Source organism: Carlito syrichta, unplaced genomic scaffold, assembly GCF_000164805.1.
Source record: "Carlito syrichta isolate Samal-C Ts95f unplaced genomic scaffold, Tarsius_syrichta-2.0.1 Scaffold287775, whole genome shotgun sequence".
Lineage (NCBI taxonomy): Eukaryota > Metazoa > Chordata > Mammalia > Primates > Tarsiidae > Carlito > Carlito syrichta.
The window spans coordinates 86,866-104,040 of record NW_007231871.1 but is presented as its reverse complement, the minus strand read 5'-3'; the positions used below and the strand labels follow the sequence as shown (position 1 = coordinate 104,040).

The 17,175-nt window shown below is 47.5% G+C and overlaps 1 protein-coding gene across 1 annotated transcript in view; it reads right to left on the bottom strand.

The window, feature by feature from the left end:
• The window catches only part of LOC103255041 (myosin-11), a 124,205-nt gene that overhangs the window by 89,589 nt on the left and 17,441 nt on the right, over nt 1-17,175 (bottom strand). Inside the window, exon 3 of the mRNA XM_021709948.1 lies at nt 7,562-7,718. Within this exon, the coding sequence (XP_021565623.1) occupies nt 7,562-7,718 (157 nt within the window). The remainder of the gene's footprint in view (nt 1-7,561; nt 7,719-17,175) is intronic.

The window sequence follows — 17,175 nt, the reverse complement described above, 5'->3', positions numbered from 1 at the left end:
GTGCCCCTGCACTCCAGTCTGGGTGACAGAGTGAGACTCCAACTCAAAAACCAAAAAACCCAACAAGGTCAATGTTATGGGAAAAATTAAAACTTTTTCAGCCTTCCTTACTTTATAAGATTGTTTTTATTTTGCATGACCTATGCGGGCACTATAATAGTTTCCTGGCTTAATTTTAAAAGTCCTGGTCTTCCAACCTGGGCAATATAACAAGATCTCATCATCTCATTTCCACAAAACATAAAAAAATTAGCTGGGCGTGGTGGTGCTCACCTGAGGTCACAGCTACTCGGGAGACTGAGCAGGAGGACTGCCTGAGCCCAGGAAGTGGAGGCTGCAGTGAGCTGTGATTGTGCCATTACATGCCAGCCTGGGTGACAGAGTGAGAACCAGACTCAAAAAAATAAAATAAAATAAAAATCCTAAACCAGTGTTTTCTACCTTGCAGGTTTGTGTTAAGGATGCACTAGGAAAATTCCCATAAAGCCCTGGGCATACAGGAAGAAGCATATAATAAAAACCCAGTATCACCATTATGACTTCTTTGGAAAAGAAGGTATGAGAGAAATTCCATCAGGGGATGGCAGGATGAGCACATGCAATAAGCTCTTCCCTCCCCAAACCTTACAAAAATCACGCGAGCCGGTTTAAAAGGAATTGGACAAGAGAGTACAGCAGCTTCTCTTGGAAGCCAGAAGACAGGGCAAGTGGTGACAACACCAAGACACAAGTCTACGTCGGCAGCGGGGACTGCTGTGAAACAAGCGGGACTCAACTCCGAATCCCCCTTTCTACCCCAAGCCTCAGAAACTGGCAGCACTGGAGGCTGCTGGAGGAGGTAAATGATGATGCTAGACAGACCTGCAACCTCCAGCCAGAAGAATACACAAGGCTTCACTAAAGAATCAGATCAGCCCAAGAAGGACTGAGAGACACATCATAAGTGTCCCAGTGGAAGTGTCCCAGTGGAAGGTCCCTTCATACAATAGCCAAGTTCATCATCCAGAAATGCCTCCTGCAAGCACAGAGCTTCTGTCAAGTCTCCAGCACACCACATGCTAAAGTATTCCAGATGAATGGGCTGCCAAAAAGCCCAAGACAGCCAGAGAAAGCCACAGGTATGACAGACACAGGTGTGAGCCACCATGCCTGCCCTAAACATCTTTTTTAAGGGAACAGAAATCCCTAGATGAACCGACATTAGCACTCTCTAGCAAAATACAGAACAGCGTATGTGGAATGCTACCATATGTAAGGAAAACACTGAGGTGAAAATAGATTTGTATCTACAAACAAGTGCAGAGAGTATCTCTAGAGGAATTCCTAATACGAGGGGGACCCAAGAAAACTGGAATTTATTTATTAAAAAATCATATATTCATTCTTACATGTTTAAACTTCAGGCACTTTCAAAGTCCTCTCCATTAGATGCAATACACCTGTGGAGAAAAATTTCCACTGCTCAAAACAATTTTTGAACTCATGCATTTTGATGACTTTTAGTGCTTCTGTGTTTTTTGTTTCACCTCTCCCACATCAGCAAAATGTTTCCCTTTGAGGACTTTTTTCATCTGGGGAAGAAAGTCACTCGGGGCAAGATCGGGTGAATAGGGAGGTTGGGGGATGGGGGTCATGGCATTTTTGGTCAAAAACTGCTGAACCCTCAGCACGGTGTGGGTAGGTGCACTCATAAATCATCTGTCATGAAATGGGCAAGTATGTTGAAAGAATCTCCAAAAAAAATTCACTGAAGCTGAAGACAGCCTCTCACAACAACGCTAGCTGGTACACTGATGCTGACGGGTTCCTAGAACACTCACCTAGTGGGGGAAGCCTGTACTATAAGGGGCCAGTCCTCCAAAAGATAATTCCGGGTTTTGGGGGTCCTTCGTATATATAAGGTACGTCTTTCAAATGCCTACTTCTCTTGTGCCACTCCACCCCAACCCCCCAAGGGGCTTGACTTTCTTTGGGAGGGTGCAGTGTCCTGAACTAGCTTTTAGAAAGTCGCTCCCATATTCCCAACTTCCCTGAGGCAGCAAAGGGCTGGGCCTGGCCTCCACCACAGTCGACTTGTCAGTCCCTCCAGGCCACTTCCCCCACACTTGTCATGTCCACTCACATCTACGTTCACCCTTTTATTCATTTTGGCTAGAATGCCATCCCTGTTCCCTTTCTCTCATCTCTGTAAACTATCCTTCAGGCTTGTAAAGCCCCACCCCTCCCAGACAACCCATTCCATCCATTCTGACCCTGGTAGGTTCTTTTCTGTAAACAACTCTACTAGTTCTTCATTCATTCAGTCAACAAATACTAATTGAGCAGCTACTACATGCCAGGTACCAGAAAATGTGCCAGAGATATTACACACATATGCAGACAGGGAGGGAGTGTATGGGTATAGGGAATTTACAGGTCCTTGGGAACTTAGTATCTACTTAACACAATTGAAAGGCTTCATTCTGGCTGGGCGCAGTGGCTCACATATGTAATCCCAGTGCTTTTGGAGGCCAAGGCAGGAGGATCCCTTGAGGTCAGGAGTTCAAGGTTACAGTAAACTATGATCATACCACTGCACTCCAGCCTGGGCAACAGAGTGAAGCCTTGTTTCTAAAAAAAAAAAAAAAAAAAGAAATGCTTCATTCTATGTTCAGCATATGTGTTTCCATCTGCGAGCATTACCTCTCCAACTAGATGGCCAAAATGCAGATCCCGGCCAAATGACCACAGCAAGAGACAACACCATTTATCAATGCAGTTGCACAACAGGCCGGCCATACCTTCACAAACACCAAATGCCCACTCAGGAACTGGGGAGAGATTCAGCAGGTGAACTCATTCTTCCCCAACTTACATTTTTCTCCTTGATTTTTGAGAGTATATATATTTTTTGGAGTCCACCATCAATGATAGCCAGGAAGTACCAGGTAATGAATGAGAATGTAGCAGTTGTTGATGAACATTTAAATTAAATGAACACTTACTTTTTATGGGTGTGTGGGCTCAGTTATCAGTTTCTATTTGAGCTTAGAAAGTGTCAAGTGTACATTTCTAGATAAATTTAGGGAGCTGACTATGTCATTTTGTGTTAAAACATACAGCCCAGGAGGAATGAAATGTATTAACACAAGGAGTCCTTGTCACCAAATATCCCATAGTTAGGATATGGTTGAAGGAAGCAAAAGTCATCACAACATGAAGTATTCCTCAATGACTTGACCACATGGGAAATTGGACCCCAATGAAACCCCCTTCTCTGGTCTGTGACACCACTACCCACCAACTCAATAGTTTCACCATGCCAATTATTGGACGTCAACATCCATCATCATGACACAAACACAAAGTAAAGTATCAGCTCTGTGAAGTAAAGTGTGGAGTTTCACAAAACCAATGGTCTTGGAAAGGCCATGAAGAAAGAGTCAGACCAATTCACAACAACATCAGAGGATGTTCACGATAAGACCACAGCGGCACCAGGTAATGGCTCACTATAATCTCAGCACTTTTGGAGGTTGAGATGAGAGGATTGCCTGAACCCATGGGTTTGAGACCAGTCTGGGTAACTTGGTGAGACCTCGTCTCTACAATGAACCAAAAATTTAGGCGGGCATGGTGGCACGTGCCCATGGTTCCAGCTACTTGAAAAGTGGATCACCTGAGCCCAGCAGGTCAAGGCTGCGGAGGCCGTGAGCGTGCCACTGCACTCCAGCCTGGATGACGGAGCAAGGCTCAAAAGAAAAAAAAAAGACTGCAGGGGCTTTGAGAGAGTGTACTGAGCACCAAAGTAAGGCCTGGGTGATAGAGCGAGACTCAAAAGAAGAGAAAAAAAAAAGACCACAGGGGTTTTGAGAGAGAGCGCTGAACACCAAAGTAAGGCCTTTAGGAAAACTGGCGCCCTCAAATCTGTGTGCAGGAACGATCCTCTTTCACTGCAAAAGTCAAGTATGACATGAAGAAAGTTACGTTATACTCTCATGTGACCTTGGCCAAAAAAAATAAAAGTTAAGTCCAAAAATATAACACCCTTAATTCATCGTATACTTGATCCACAAATCAGCATCTGGTTGTAATGACAATGAAATTCCATTACATGGAAGATGAGATAAATCGATTTTCAGAATTTGCTATATCATTTTTCAAGCGCAGTTAACCCTTTTGTCCCCACCTTGCCCAGTCTACAGTAAAACTTTGGTCCTCATTTTATTTATTTTTTAAAGGGCTGACATTTAATTATTTCCTTTTTCTTTTTTTGGAGTCTAAGTGTCACTCTATCACCCAGACTAGAGTACTGTGGCATGCTCACGATCACCACAGCCTCGACCTCCTGGGCTCAGGCGATCCTTCTGCCTCAGCCTTCTAAGTAGCCAAAACTACAGGTATGGGCCAACATGCCTGTCTAATTTTCTTATTTGTATTGTAGAGATGAGGTCTCGCCAAGTGGTCGAGGTTGGTCTTGAACCCCTGGGCTCAGGCAATCCTCTTGCCTCCACCTCCCAATGTGCTGGGATTATAGGCGTGAACCACTGCACCCGGCCGTCCCCATTTTAAATAATCTTTTTTGGGAATCAATGATCTCTAGATGTTCAAAACTTCCTTTGCTTTATGCCATTCAGTCAAGTTAGTGTTTAAAATGTTAGACAGCAAAATGTTCATAGTGGTGAGCGCCGGGTGATAGAATCATAGGTACTCTATGTTGCTTACATTTTTCTAAAATTAACCTACAGTATTAAAGATTTTTAAATTACAAATATAATTTTTTCAGAGCACTGTAGCAATACTTACCCATCTGTCACTCCCCCCTTCTCCTTTGCTAACAGAATTTTATTTCCTTTTTTTTTTTTTGAAGTCAGAATCTCACTCTGTCATCCATGAGTAGAGTGGCACAAGGCTCATGGCAGCCTTGACCTGCTGGGCATAGGCAATCCTTCCACCTCAACCTCCCAAGTAGCTGGGACTCCAAGTGTACACCACCACACCTGACTAATTTTTTTGTTTTTTGTAGAAAAGAGGTCTCACGATATTGGTGGGGGTTGGTCTTGAACTCCTGGGCTCAAGCAACCCTCTTGCCTCAGCCTCCCAAAGTGCTGGGATTACAGGCATGAGCCACCATGCCTAGTCTAGATTTTTATTTCATTCTGGTATACAGATATAATGTGCTTAGTGGGACCTCTCTTGGCTCCAGAAAAGAACTGGGAATGGTTTGGCAGACTGAGGTGAGAAGATTGCCTGAGCCCACGAGTTCGAGACCAGCCTGGGCAACTTGGCGAGACCTTAGCTCCACAATAAAAAAAAAAAGAACAAAGAACTGGGAATGGTACAAACCAATTATGAACACCCCATTCCCTTTTACTGGTGATTGGTTTAGGTTTTGGCATGTGACCAAGTGCCTCCTTGATAAAAAAGAGACACAGGAAAGGAGTCTAACGCTCCACTTCCTTCATGCTTTTGGATATTCTCACATGAGGATGTCACGCCTGCAGGTATGGCTGCCACACTGTGATCATGAGGAAGAAGCCAAGAAAATCCCAGAGAAGTCTGCTTCTGAGATGCTGAATGAACCAACCCTGAAATCAACACCTGAAATAATCATCGTAATAGACTTCTATTGTTTAAGCCACTTGAAATGATTGTTATGTTACTTGCAACCAAAAGCACTCTGAATGATGTAAGCACGGCAACTTTGTGGTAGTCAACTTTCCAAAGAGGCACATGAATCAATTTTTAAATACTCTTCCATCAAGGGAGACCACAAAGGATATGTATGTGTGTGTGTGTATAACTTTTTAAAAAAATACAAAGACATACGCCCAACTCCAGGCACCAACACTGTCTAACCCCAGACTGCATCTCTACGGTTGTCCTTGCAAGGCTCCACCTGCTGGTCTTGGGAGGTCATGGCAGTCCCCTGCTTCTACCTGAGCCCCTTTACCTTGGGTGGGGGGCACATACCTTCTGGTCACACCTGGATTTCTGCCCTCAGGAATGGGCAGAATTGGGCTCCTCTCAATTCCCAACTCAAATCCCCGTGTTCCCACATGCTGGCTTCCCCTTTGGAGGGGGACTGAGTATTCTGTTCCCCAAGTCTTCACCTGGCCTGGTGCACTTGTTTGTAGTTACTGCCCAGTCCCAGTGTTTGGCATGGGAATGGCTTTTCAGGGGGCCCAACGTGCTCCAAACAGAAGCTGAGAAAAAGCTCCCCATTATATATCCTTGTAAAGCTTTTGCCACACCCAGTACGGTAGGAAGCATAGTGGGAACCCTAAGGTGTGGTAAGAGAAGTGATTTTAGATGCCACCCAGACAAATGATCTTTATTTGAATAATTCTGTATTCTTTCCAATATAACTGGTATGTCCAATTTCTGGTTTCACACATTAAGATGATAATAGTAGCTTACACTTAATGAGTTTTTACCAAGTACCAGGCACTGTTCTAAGCACTTAGAGGTTATAGTTCATTTAATCCTCACGTCAGCCCTATGAGGTAGGTCATGGTCATTATAATCCCCTTTTTCAGAATAGGAAACAGACGCAAAGAGAGGTTAGGTAGCTTGCCCAAGGTCACACAGCTAGTGAATGGCAAAGCTGGAATTTGAACACTGAGAGCTCTGTTCTAGAATTCATGCTGTTAACTAATACAGCATATTGCTGGGTTTTGCTTAGTCCAAAGACGTAGTTTGGGGGCAGGAGCTTCTAAGAAAAATATTAAAGAAATAATATAAGAATGCCATTTATATGAAGTACAAGAACAGGCAAAACTAACTGATGGTGATAGAAGTTGAAATGGCAGTCACCCCTAGGGTGTCAGGATGGGGCTAGGGTTAGGGTTAGGGGTTAGGGAGGGGGAATGAGGGAAGTTTCTGAAAATAGTTCACATCTCGGTCTGGGCAGTAATTATCCTACTGCATACATATGTAAAAATCAATGTTAAGCTGGACACTGTAAATTAGCCCACGTTACAAACTCCACTGTGAGTAGCTACCGTTTTGCCTCAAAATGAGCCTGTTAATAATAGCAACAACACTAGCACATCAATGTGATGGTCACATGCAGAAGTTTAAAGTCTGGGAAAGCCAACAGTAGCCATGTCACAACAAGTTGCAAGAGAGACTACTACTCCCTGTGACAGATGAGGAAACTGAGGCTGGAGAGGAAAGGACATTCGTCTGTGGCTATACTGGGAGCAAGGGACAGGTGGGCAGAAACCTAGACCTCCCGAAGCTCAGTCCCAGGGCTGCTACCTACGCTCTTCCCGTTCAGAAGCTGACCCGGTGGGGCCTTGGGGGGAGGAGGAGTGGCAAGAGCACCAGAGCCTGGTAGCTCATCCATGCCCGTATTTGCCCAAGGTCCTGCCCCTCCCGCCCCACAAGCAAACCCAGATGTCCCGCTGGCTTTTCCCTTTTTCAGTCACATCCCTTTGGCTCCCGAGCACTGCCTGCCAAACTGCACATTCCTGGCAAGAACCGCAGGCAGGCAAGACAGGGGCGGGGAGGAGGTGCTGGGGGGCTGCTCTCTCTCCGGAGGGGCCCATGGCCCTGGCTGCCCACCCTGTCCACTCACCCTGCAGCATGCTCCTGTAGGCCGTGTCGGCAATGGCGTAGATGTGGGGCGGCATCTCATGCCTCTTCTTGCCCTTGTACATGTCCACGATTTTCTCCGAGTAGATGGGCAGGTACTTGTAGGGGTTGACCACAACGCAGAACAGGCCAGAGTACGTCTGTGGACAAAGAACCAGCTTACTTCCAGACCTTTCCAGGAAGCAGACGGTGCATCCAACATGCCCATCTCAGAGAGGGGGAGCTACGCACTATGGCTCACGCCTGTCATCCTAGCACTTTGGGAGGCAGAGGCGAGAAGACTGCCTGAGCCCAGGGGTTCAAGACTAGCCTGGGCAACTTGGCAAGACCTCATCTCCACAATAAATTAAAAAATCGGCCAGGCTCAGTGGTTCAGCACTCTGGTGAACCAAGGTGAGTGGATTGCCTGAGCTCGCAGGTTCGAGACCCACCCGGGCAACTTGGTGAGACCTCGTCTCTACAATAAATTAAAAGTTAGCCGGCATAGCAGCGCTTGCCTGTAGTTCTGGCTACTTGGGAGGCTGAGGCGGATCGCCGGAGCCCAGCAGGTCGAGGCTGCAGTGGCCGGGAGCGTGCCACTGCACTCCAGTCTGGGCGACAGAGTTAGACTCCAACTCTAAATAAATAAATAAATAATGAAAAAATCAGCCAGGTGTGGTGGCACATGCCTATAGTTCCAGTTACTTAGAAGGCTGAGGTGGAAGGTTCACCTGAGTCCAGCAAGTTGAGATTATGGTGGCCATGAGCGTGCCACTGCACTACAGCCTGGGCGACAGAGAGAGACTCTGACTCAAAAAAAAAGACAGATGGAGAAACTGAGGCTCAGAGTCCCAGTGGGAACCCTGTGGCACCACTGATAACCCAGTTACGGGGGAAGAGCATCAGTGCACGAGACTGGATTTCTAGGCTTCCATGTTTTATTTTACAACTGTGAGGTTTTAAATGGTTCTAGGTTCAAATCACAATTCCAGTCTTTCCCACTGTCATTTCATTTCCTTGGGCCTCACAGGCTTAAATAACAGCCACCATTCACTGAGCATTTACTACCTGCCAGGCACCAAACTGAGTACTACACAGGCACTGTTTTTATGCTCACGATTTTATTAAATGCTCCTCATTTAACAGATGACACAGAACATGAATGGCACACTCAGAATATTACCTCAAACACATTTAATAAAGGCACTCTTTAGAGGTAGGTGTTCAGAATTAAAGAAACCAGGCCAGACACAATGGCTCACGCCTGTAATCCTAGCACTTTGGGCGGCCGAGGCACAAGGATCATGTGAGCTCAGGAGTTCGAGACCAGCCTGGGCAGCATAGCGAGACTCCATCTCTACCAAAAATAGAAAACCAAAAGACTAAATACTCCAATCCCAAACAGGAAGTGACTATAAATGGGCATGAGCAAACTTTTTGGGGTGATGGAAATGTTCTAAAATTGGACCACAGCAACAATTTCCCAACTCTGCAAATTTATTTTTAAAAATCATCGAATTGAGATAATTGAGTTGAGATAATTTTCTTGGGTATAAGTTGTACCTCAATAAAACTGTTTTTAAAAATTAAATAAAGAAATACTCCATCCCCCTCAATCTCTTTCTGGTGCCTTCCATTGTTCAAGCCTAAGATGAAACCCCAATGAAGCAGTACCTAGAAGTCAGCACATCTTATAGCATCTTCTTAACTACCCTGTAACAGTGATTTCCCCATTGTCCATTTGACAGGGGAGCAAACTGAGGCTTGGGGAGGTTGACCCCTGTTACACAGCTGGAGGGAAATCATGACTGTTTACCCCAGAGCTCACTATCTTGACCATTAACAAAGTGCTTCCTCATCTGTAAGGCAGAGACAAACCCAGCTGTCCTTAAAAAGACATGAAGGTGGGCGCAGTGTCTTATGCCTATAATCCCAGCACTGTGGGAGGCCAAGGCAAGAGGACTGCCTGAGCCCAGGGGTTCGAGACCAGCCTGGGCAACATAGTGAGACCTCTTCTCTACAAAAAATTAAAAAATTAGCCAGGCATGGTGGTGCACACCTGAAATCCCAGCACTGTGGGAAGCCTAGGTAAGAGGATTGCCTGAGCTCAGGAGTTTGAGTCCAGCCTGGGAAACATGGTGAGACCTCATCTCTATAAAAAATTAGCTGGGTGTGGTGGCACATGCCTGTAGCCCCAGCTACTCAGATGAAGAATTGCTTGAGGTGGAAGAATTGCTTAAGCCCAGGAGCTTGAGGCTGCGGTGAACCATGGTCTCACCACCATACTCCAACCTGAGTGACAGAGTGAGACCCCAACTCAGATTTTAAAAAAAGGTAAAAATGAAAAAAAAAAAAAGGAATAAAGCAGCGACACATGCTCTAATGGGGATGAAACTTGCCAACATGACACTAAGTAACAGAAGCCAGGCATGAAGGTCCACAGGCTGTGTGACCCTGCACGTATGAGGTGTCTAGAACAGGTAAAGACACATGGAGAGAAGCAGATCCGTGGCTCCCAGGGGCAGGGGAAGGGTGGCAGTGAATGGTATGGGGCTTCCTTTTGGGGTGATATAAAACCAGAGAGGGGTGATTGTTATCCAACATTATAGAAGCACTAAATGCTACTGAATGGTATGCTTTAAGGTGGTGAATTTCACGTTACATGTATTTTACCACTGTCCTGCCCTACAGGTGAGTGGGAGCATAGGAGAATAATCAGAGCAAGGGCAAGGGCAGGAGCAGGGGAGGCCACAGCAAACCCCATCAGGCTGCACACACAGGGTGGTGGGGGGTGCTGCTGTCGCTTCACAGTTTACTGTGTATCAGACTTTCCCATGGGCTGAGGCCACAGTTCAGGAGGCGGGTTCCACCTGCCCCACAGGAGCTGTGGTCCCCAAGGAATAGACGTCAGTCCCGCCCTGGGGACTGCGGTCCCCAAGGGATAGATGTCAGTCCCCCGTCTGATGGCCATGGGGACAGAGGCAGGAGGAACAGAGATTCCACCTCCTGGTTACACTCAGGGCATACTGAACAACAGAAAGGTTAAGCAACTTGACCAAAATCACCAAGCAAGACCCTGGCAGCACTAAGCACAGTTTGGCCTGGGTGTGAGCCCCACCCACTGTGCAGCCGACTGAGGCCTGTTCTACAGAAGCAGAAACCATTGATCATTGGTTCGTTCATCCGTCCGTCCATCTGTCCATCCATCCATCCATCCATTCAATTTGCATGTTCTAGACACTGTGTTAGCTGCAGGGACTACAGTAGAACACATAGATTGGGCGTGATGGCTCACGCCTATAATCTCAGCACTTTGGGAAGCCAAGGCAGGAGGATTGCTTAAAGCTAAGAGCTCAAGACCAGCTTGGGCAACTTGGCAAGACCTCATCTCTACAATAAATCAAAAGATTAGCCAGGCATGGCGGTACACGCCTGTAGTTCCAGCTACTTGGAAGGCTGAGGTGGAAGGATCACCTGAGTCCAGCAGGTTGAGGCTGCAGTGGCCATGAGCATGCCACTGCACTCCAACCTGGGTGACAGTGTGAGACTCTGACTCAAAAATAAAAAGAAAGACTCAGTGCAGAGACACCTCCTCCTGGAGGTTTCTCTGGCACCCCAAGATGGGTGAGGGCCTCCCCTTCCTCATTCCCACAATCACTTGTGCTTTCCATGTTTTCTGAATGTGCTTGTTTCCCCTCCTGATCTGTCTTTTGAGAGCAGCAACTGTCTGTCGTAAACTTCCTTCTCTCTGGGTGCTGACCAGGATCTGGGGCGTGCACAGATGCAGCAGGTGCTTGGTCAGCGACGAGTGATGCTGGACAGTCCCTGTGTTGACCTCGGTCATGCCCTTCTAAGGGATGGGAGAACCTGGGAGATGCTCCCTTCTCCCCACATCAGTCCTGTCCCTCTGAAGAACACTGTCCCCCTCAGCACTCCCAGCCATCACACCATTGTCCCCTAGCAGGCTGAGCCCTGGAAGGATCCTCCCACCCTCTAATCAGCTCCAGTCCTTGGCTGAAAGCCCCTTGAGGGCAGGAGCCTTGTGTTTATTTATTTGGTAGAGATGAGGAAATCCTCTCTTCACCACCACACAAATGTGTGACAGCCACTGCCCCCAGCTGGATTGAGTCTTAAAGGACAAAGTGTTCACCAGCTCAGAACATGGCAGGGGCAGAGGCAGAGAGGCAGGAAACAGGACAAGGGGGCAGTGGGGGTGATGCACTATCAGTATGGAATTGCTGGGTCTTACAGGAGAAGCAAAGCAAGGGTGAGAGAAAAGCCAGGGCCAGGCTCCATATCCAGCCTAACGGGGCTGGGGCTGCGGGGCTGTGGGGCTGCCTAGACGCCACTTTCCCGTCCCATCACCCAGGCCCCTCCCACCCATCCTGCAAACACCAGTGACAAGAGCCATGAGGGCAAGGAGTCCTCCTTTTCACTTCTTCTGTTCCCGTACAGACTTTGGGATACAGTAGGTGCTAACTAAATGCTTGCTAAATGAATGCCTAGGGGGTAAACCTATGATAAAACTTCTCTAGAGCAGAGGCAGCCTGCTTTAGCTTCTGTGACCTGGGGGCCTGGTACCACACATAGCAGGCACACAGTAGACCTTGTTGAACAAGGACAGGGGCTGGGTCCAGCTTATCTGTGCCCCTGCCCCCAGCACAGGCCTCCCAGAGAGTAAATGCCAGCCGGGCTCAGTGGCTCAGCCTGTAATCCAGCACTTTAGGAGGCCAAGGCAAGTGGATTGCCTGAGCCTGAGGGTTCAAGACCAGCCTGGGCAACTTGGAAGACCTCATCTCTACAATAAATTTAAAAAAAAAAAAATTAGCTGGGCATGGTAGCACATGCTTGTAGTTCTAGCTACTTGGAAAGCTGAGGTGGAAGGGTCGCCTGAGCCCAGCATGCTGATACTGGGGTGGCCGTTACTGTGCCACTGCACTCCAGCCTGGGCAACGGAGTGGGACTCCAACTCAAACAAACAATCAAACAAACCAAAAACCAAAGAGTAAATGCCCAAGCAAAAAGCATTTGAATGAAAGCCAACCAAGTCTCACCCCTTTTCCAGGTTTCAACTCCACACCCAGCTCCTCTGGGGCCATGCCCACGCCCATGGCTACACCCCTTTTAACTGTTACATGTATCATTTATAGGAAACGGTCCTCACCCAAGCCCTTGACCTAGAGGCCATAAAGTACAGTGGTTAAGGGTATAGAAGTAGGAAAAGGGAACTCGGACTTGAACTCTCATTCTGCTACTTCCTAGCTGTGTGACCCTGGGCAAGTCCCTTAACCTCTCCGAAGTGACGCCTCATTTATCCTCATCTGCACAACAGGGAGGCATACTATCAACTCCTTCATGGGTTGCCTAGTATGCTGTAGGTGTTTAGTCAATGTTAGTGACTATTACTATGCTCCCTTCATTTCATGATAAAAACCCAACCACCTTGGAGACTTCACATATGCTGTTCCCTCCTCCTGGACCACTTGTCCCCTCATCTTCCATCTCCTCCTTCAGAGCTCAGTCACCTGGACCGCGAGCCACACACTACTGTCTCTCTAGCACCAGCACAGTGCCGGGCACAGGGTAGATATTCTGTCAATATCTGCTAAATAAAATGAATAAAAGGAAGGGAGGAAGAAATGTATGCCCCTTTCAACTCCACCAGCAGCTTCTGAAAGAAGAATATTACTTTCATTCTGTTTGCTTAGGACACCTCTCCTGGGTTCATGCACACAGCAAGCACTCAATCCAAGCTTCCAGGCAGATCAGAGTCTCTTCAGTTCAGCAAACCCTTCCCAAGTGAGCCAGTGATGGATAGGGAGGAGGACCCAGGCAGGCAGTGGCATGTCCCACACAGGGTGGCCGGCTTCAGAATCTGGCTGTCCCATCTCCTTTGCTCAGTCTTGCTCCCCCCTCACCCAACTGGCTGCGTTTCTCCCTCTCATCCCTGTGAGCCCCTCCCCAGTTGGTTAAGCTCAGAGTTTTCAACATCCCAGCCTCCCATGTCCCAGCCAGCATCTCAGGCCTGGTGCCACCAGCAGGTCCCAGCTGCAGGCCCAGGACTTTCCTCTTGTGACCGTATTAGGAAGCGACTCCAGTTTTCCCCTGACACTTTATATGGTCAGTCACAGAGCCCTGTGCAGGGGGCTGTTCCCACGGCCTCTGGCAAAATCAAGGAGCAAGGAAGGAAGGTGGAAGGAGTAGGCTTTAAGACACAAGCCTGGGCGAACTCTCAGCTTTGCCTCCTTACCTACCTGGCTTGTGCACACAGTCCTATCCCATGAGGGCTGCTCCCACGCCACCTCCCCCCTCTATAAAATGATGGCTAATCAAGTATCAGTTTCTGAACATCTAACGTGGAGTCAGAGGAAGTCCATCAGGTCTGTGCTTTTTGCTGCAGACTTGATTTTTAACAGCAAAGAGACTAGAAACGGCCTAAATGCCCATCAATAGGGGATGGCTTGGTAATTATGGTCCATCCCTCTGGCGGAAGACTGCTCAGTCCTCCTACCACCATGGATGGGTGACCAAAATCAAGTTAGATGCAAAAAACAAGACACATAAGAGCATGTGACATGGGCTGCCATGTTGAAGGGACTCTGTATTTGCCTGTATATGTAAAAAAACATTGTTGGAAGGCTATGTCAGAAACTGATAGCTATGGCTTCCTTAAGGAAGAGAAGAGGAAGCTCAGAGAATGGGAATAAAAAGGGAAGTTCAGTATACCCTTACACACTATTTTATTTCATATTTGCATGTATCACCTATTCAAAAAAAGAATGATTTAGCTGGGCATGGTGGCTCACACCTATAATACTAGTACTTTGGGGAAATTGCTTGAAACCAGGAGTTCAAAACCAGCCTCAGCAACATAGCAAGACCTTGTTTCTACAAAAAAAAAAAAATCTGCTAGGCCTGGTGGTATGCACCTGTAGTCCCAGCTACTTGGAAGGCTGAGACGGAAGGATCACCTGAGCCCAGGAGGTAGAGGCTGCAGTGAGCTGTGATCATGTCACTGCACTCCAGCCTGGGCGAATGAGACCAGAATGAGACCCTGGCTCAGAAAAAAGATATTTTAAGCCAGGTGTGGTGGTGACTCATGCCTATAATCTCAGTATTTTGGGAGTCTGAGGTGAGAGGATTACCTGAGCCTACAGGTTCAAGAGAAGCCTGGGCAACATGGCAAGACCTTATCTCTACAATAAATAAATAAAAAATTCGCCGGGCGTGATGGTGCATGCCTGTAGTTCCAGCTACTTGGAAGGCTGAAGCAGAAGGATTGCCTGAGCCCAGCAAGTTGAGGCTGCAGTAGCCGTGAATGTGCCACTGTACTCCAGCCTGGGGAACAGAGGGAGACTCCGATTCAAAGGGAAAAAAAAAAAGATGTTCTGCGTCTGACTGGATAGGTATGAACAGACACAGAAAAAGCCACAAGATCTGGTTACATGAAAAGCACAGATTACAAACATATGTGGAGTGTGTGTTCTGTCGTGTGTGTGTGTACATACATGACCCTGTGATCACATGTGCCTTTTATGATGCAAACATTTTAAAACATTCTCTGGTGGCCTCTGCATAGACGTCCTTGTATTTTTCGAGGCAGTTCTCTGAAGCATTAAGGACTTGAAAGATCTGAAGGGTTAATTCCTGGGGCTCAGAGGTCAGTTTCCAGCTGCATTTTCTTTCCACACTCCAGGGCCCAGTGCAGTGACTGGCACCCAGGGGACCTCTGCTCACAGTCTGTTAACTTCCTATGTCCCTGGGGGGACATTCCTTCCAAAGAAGGCCAAGGTCGCTGGGCCAAGTCTCTAAATTGGAAAAGTCAGCACCTGCTGGAGACTGAAAGGAAGGCCTCTACTGACTCCCTGGTCTTCCCAGAACTGGAATTGGAGACGGAAAATGTCCTTTTGGGTTCACAAGTTGGGGATTTGGGGTTGGGGACCCAGGAACTGGGAGGGTCCATCCATTCCAGTCCAGATCATGTGGTTCCCAACCCCAGAGCATAGTGCAGGGATAGAGGGTCCCAATGTCTACAGGGACCTCGCATGTAAAGCATGACAGAAGCAGACCAGGTGTGAGTGAAAAAAATAGGTGCCGTGGTCAACAGCTACCAGTGCTCAGCCCTCTTCTGGGAGATGACGGGGGTGGTAGAGCCTGTGGAAAAGTTGAGGACATACAGCCCACCTCACCAGAACTGGGACTTCACAGCCTGGGGCCAGGAGAGCCAGGTCCTTGCTTTTTCTGGCCATGCCAGAAACAGATTTTTCTTTCCTTTTCTTCTTTAGGATACATCAAATTGACTCCATTTTTCAAAAAAATCACTCATTCTGGGCCAGCAGGCTGCCATCCCAAACTGAGCACCCAGTAGGTGCTCAAGCAACCACAATGGAAGGTTGGATTCCTTCCTGCTGTGCACTTAAAGCATGTCTGCCGCAAAGCTAATGACACCCACGGCATGGTCCCCACCTGCCTCCTGACACTCCAAGAGCCCTTTACTATCCTGGGCAGTCGCCTCGGTCTGGGACTCAGACCTTGTCTGAATCCCAGTTTTACCCACTTACCTGAGATGAGACTGAGCACATCAGAGCTCAGTGTCTCCATCTCTAAAACAGGGTAACATGTAATCCCACACCTTTGGGAGGCTGAGGTGAGTGGATTGCCTGAGCCTGCGGGTTCGAGACCTGCCTGGGCAGCGAGACCTCATCTCTACAATAAATAAAAAAATCAGCTGGGCGTGGTAGTGCATGCCTGTAATTCCGGCTACTTGGAAGGCTAAGGCGGAAGGATCGCCGGAGCCCAGCAGGTTGAGGCTTCGGTGGCCGGGAGTGTGCCACTGCCCTCCAGTCTGGATGATAAGAGTGAGACTCTAACTCATAAAATAAAATAAAATAAAATAAAATAAAATAGGGTAACAGCATCTGTCCCACAGTATCATGGGTATCATTATATGAGATCGCACTTAAAAGCACTTGTCCTAGGGCTGGTCTTCCTGAGTTTGAGACCCACCTCTGTTTCTCACCAAGTTATTGAACTTTTTTTTTTTTAGTAGGAATCTTACTCTGTTGCCCAGGATAGAGTGCAGTGGCACACTCACCACCACCACAGCCTTGACCTGCTGGGCTCAGGCGATTCTTCTGCTTCAGCTTTCCAACTAGCTGGAACCACAGGCATGCGCTACCACACCCAGCTAATTTTTTGATATTGTAGAGATGAGGTCTTGCCAAGTTGCCCAGACTGGTCTCGAACCTCTGGGCTCAGGCAATCTTCTCACCTTGGCCTCCCAAAGTGCTGGGATTACAGGCATGAGCTACCGCATCCAGCCAAGTTATTTAACTTTTTAACTCACAGGGCTTTTTTTTTTTAATCTGCTAATAACTGGGTTTAAAATAATAGTGTATCTCTTTTACATAAAGAATAGAACATTAGTAGCAATGACCATATGCTAACATAAACTCTTCACATAGTAAATTTTGAATGACTAGCAGCTGTTATTGTCATGAGCATACCAGCCTCCTTAGAAAGTCTAATGAGCCAGGCTCGGTGGCTCAGCCTGTAATCCCACACCTTTGGGAGGCTGAGGTGAGTGGATTGCCTGAGCCCGCGGGTTTGAGACCCGCC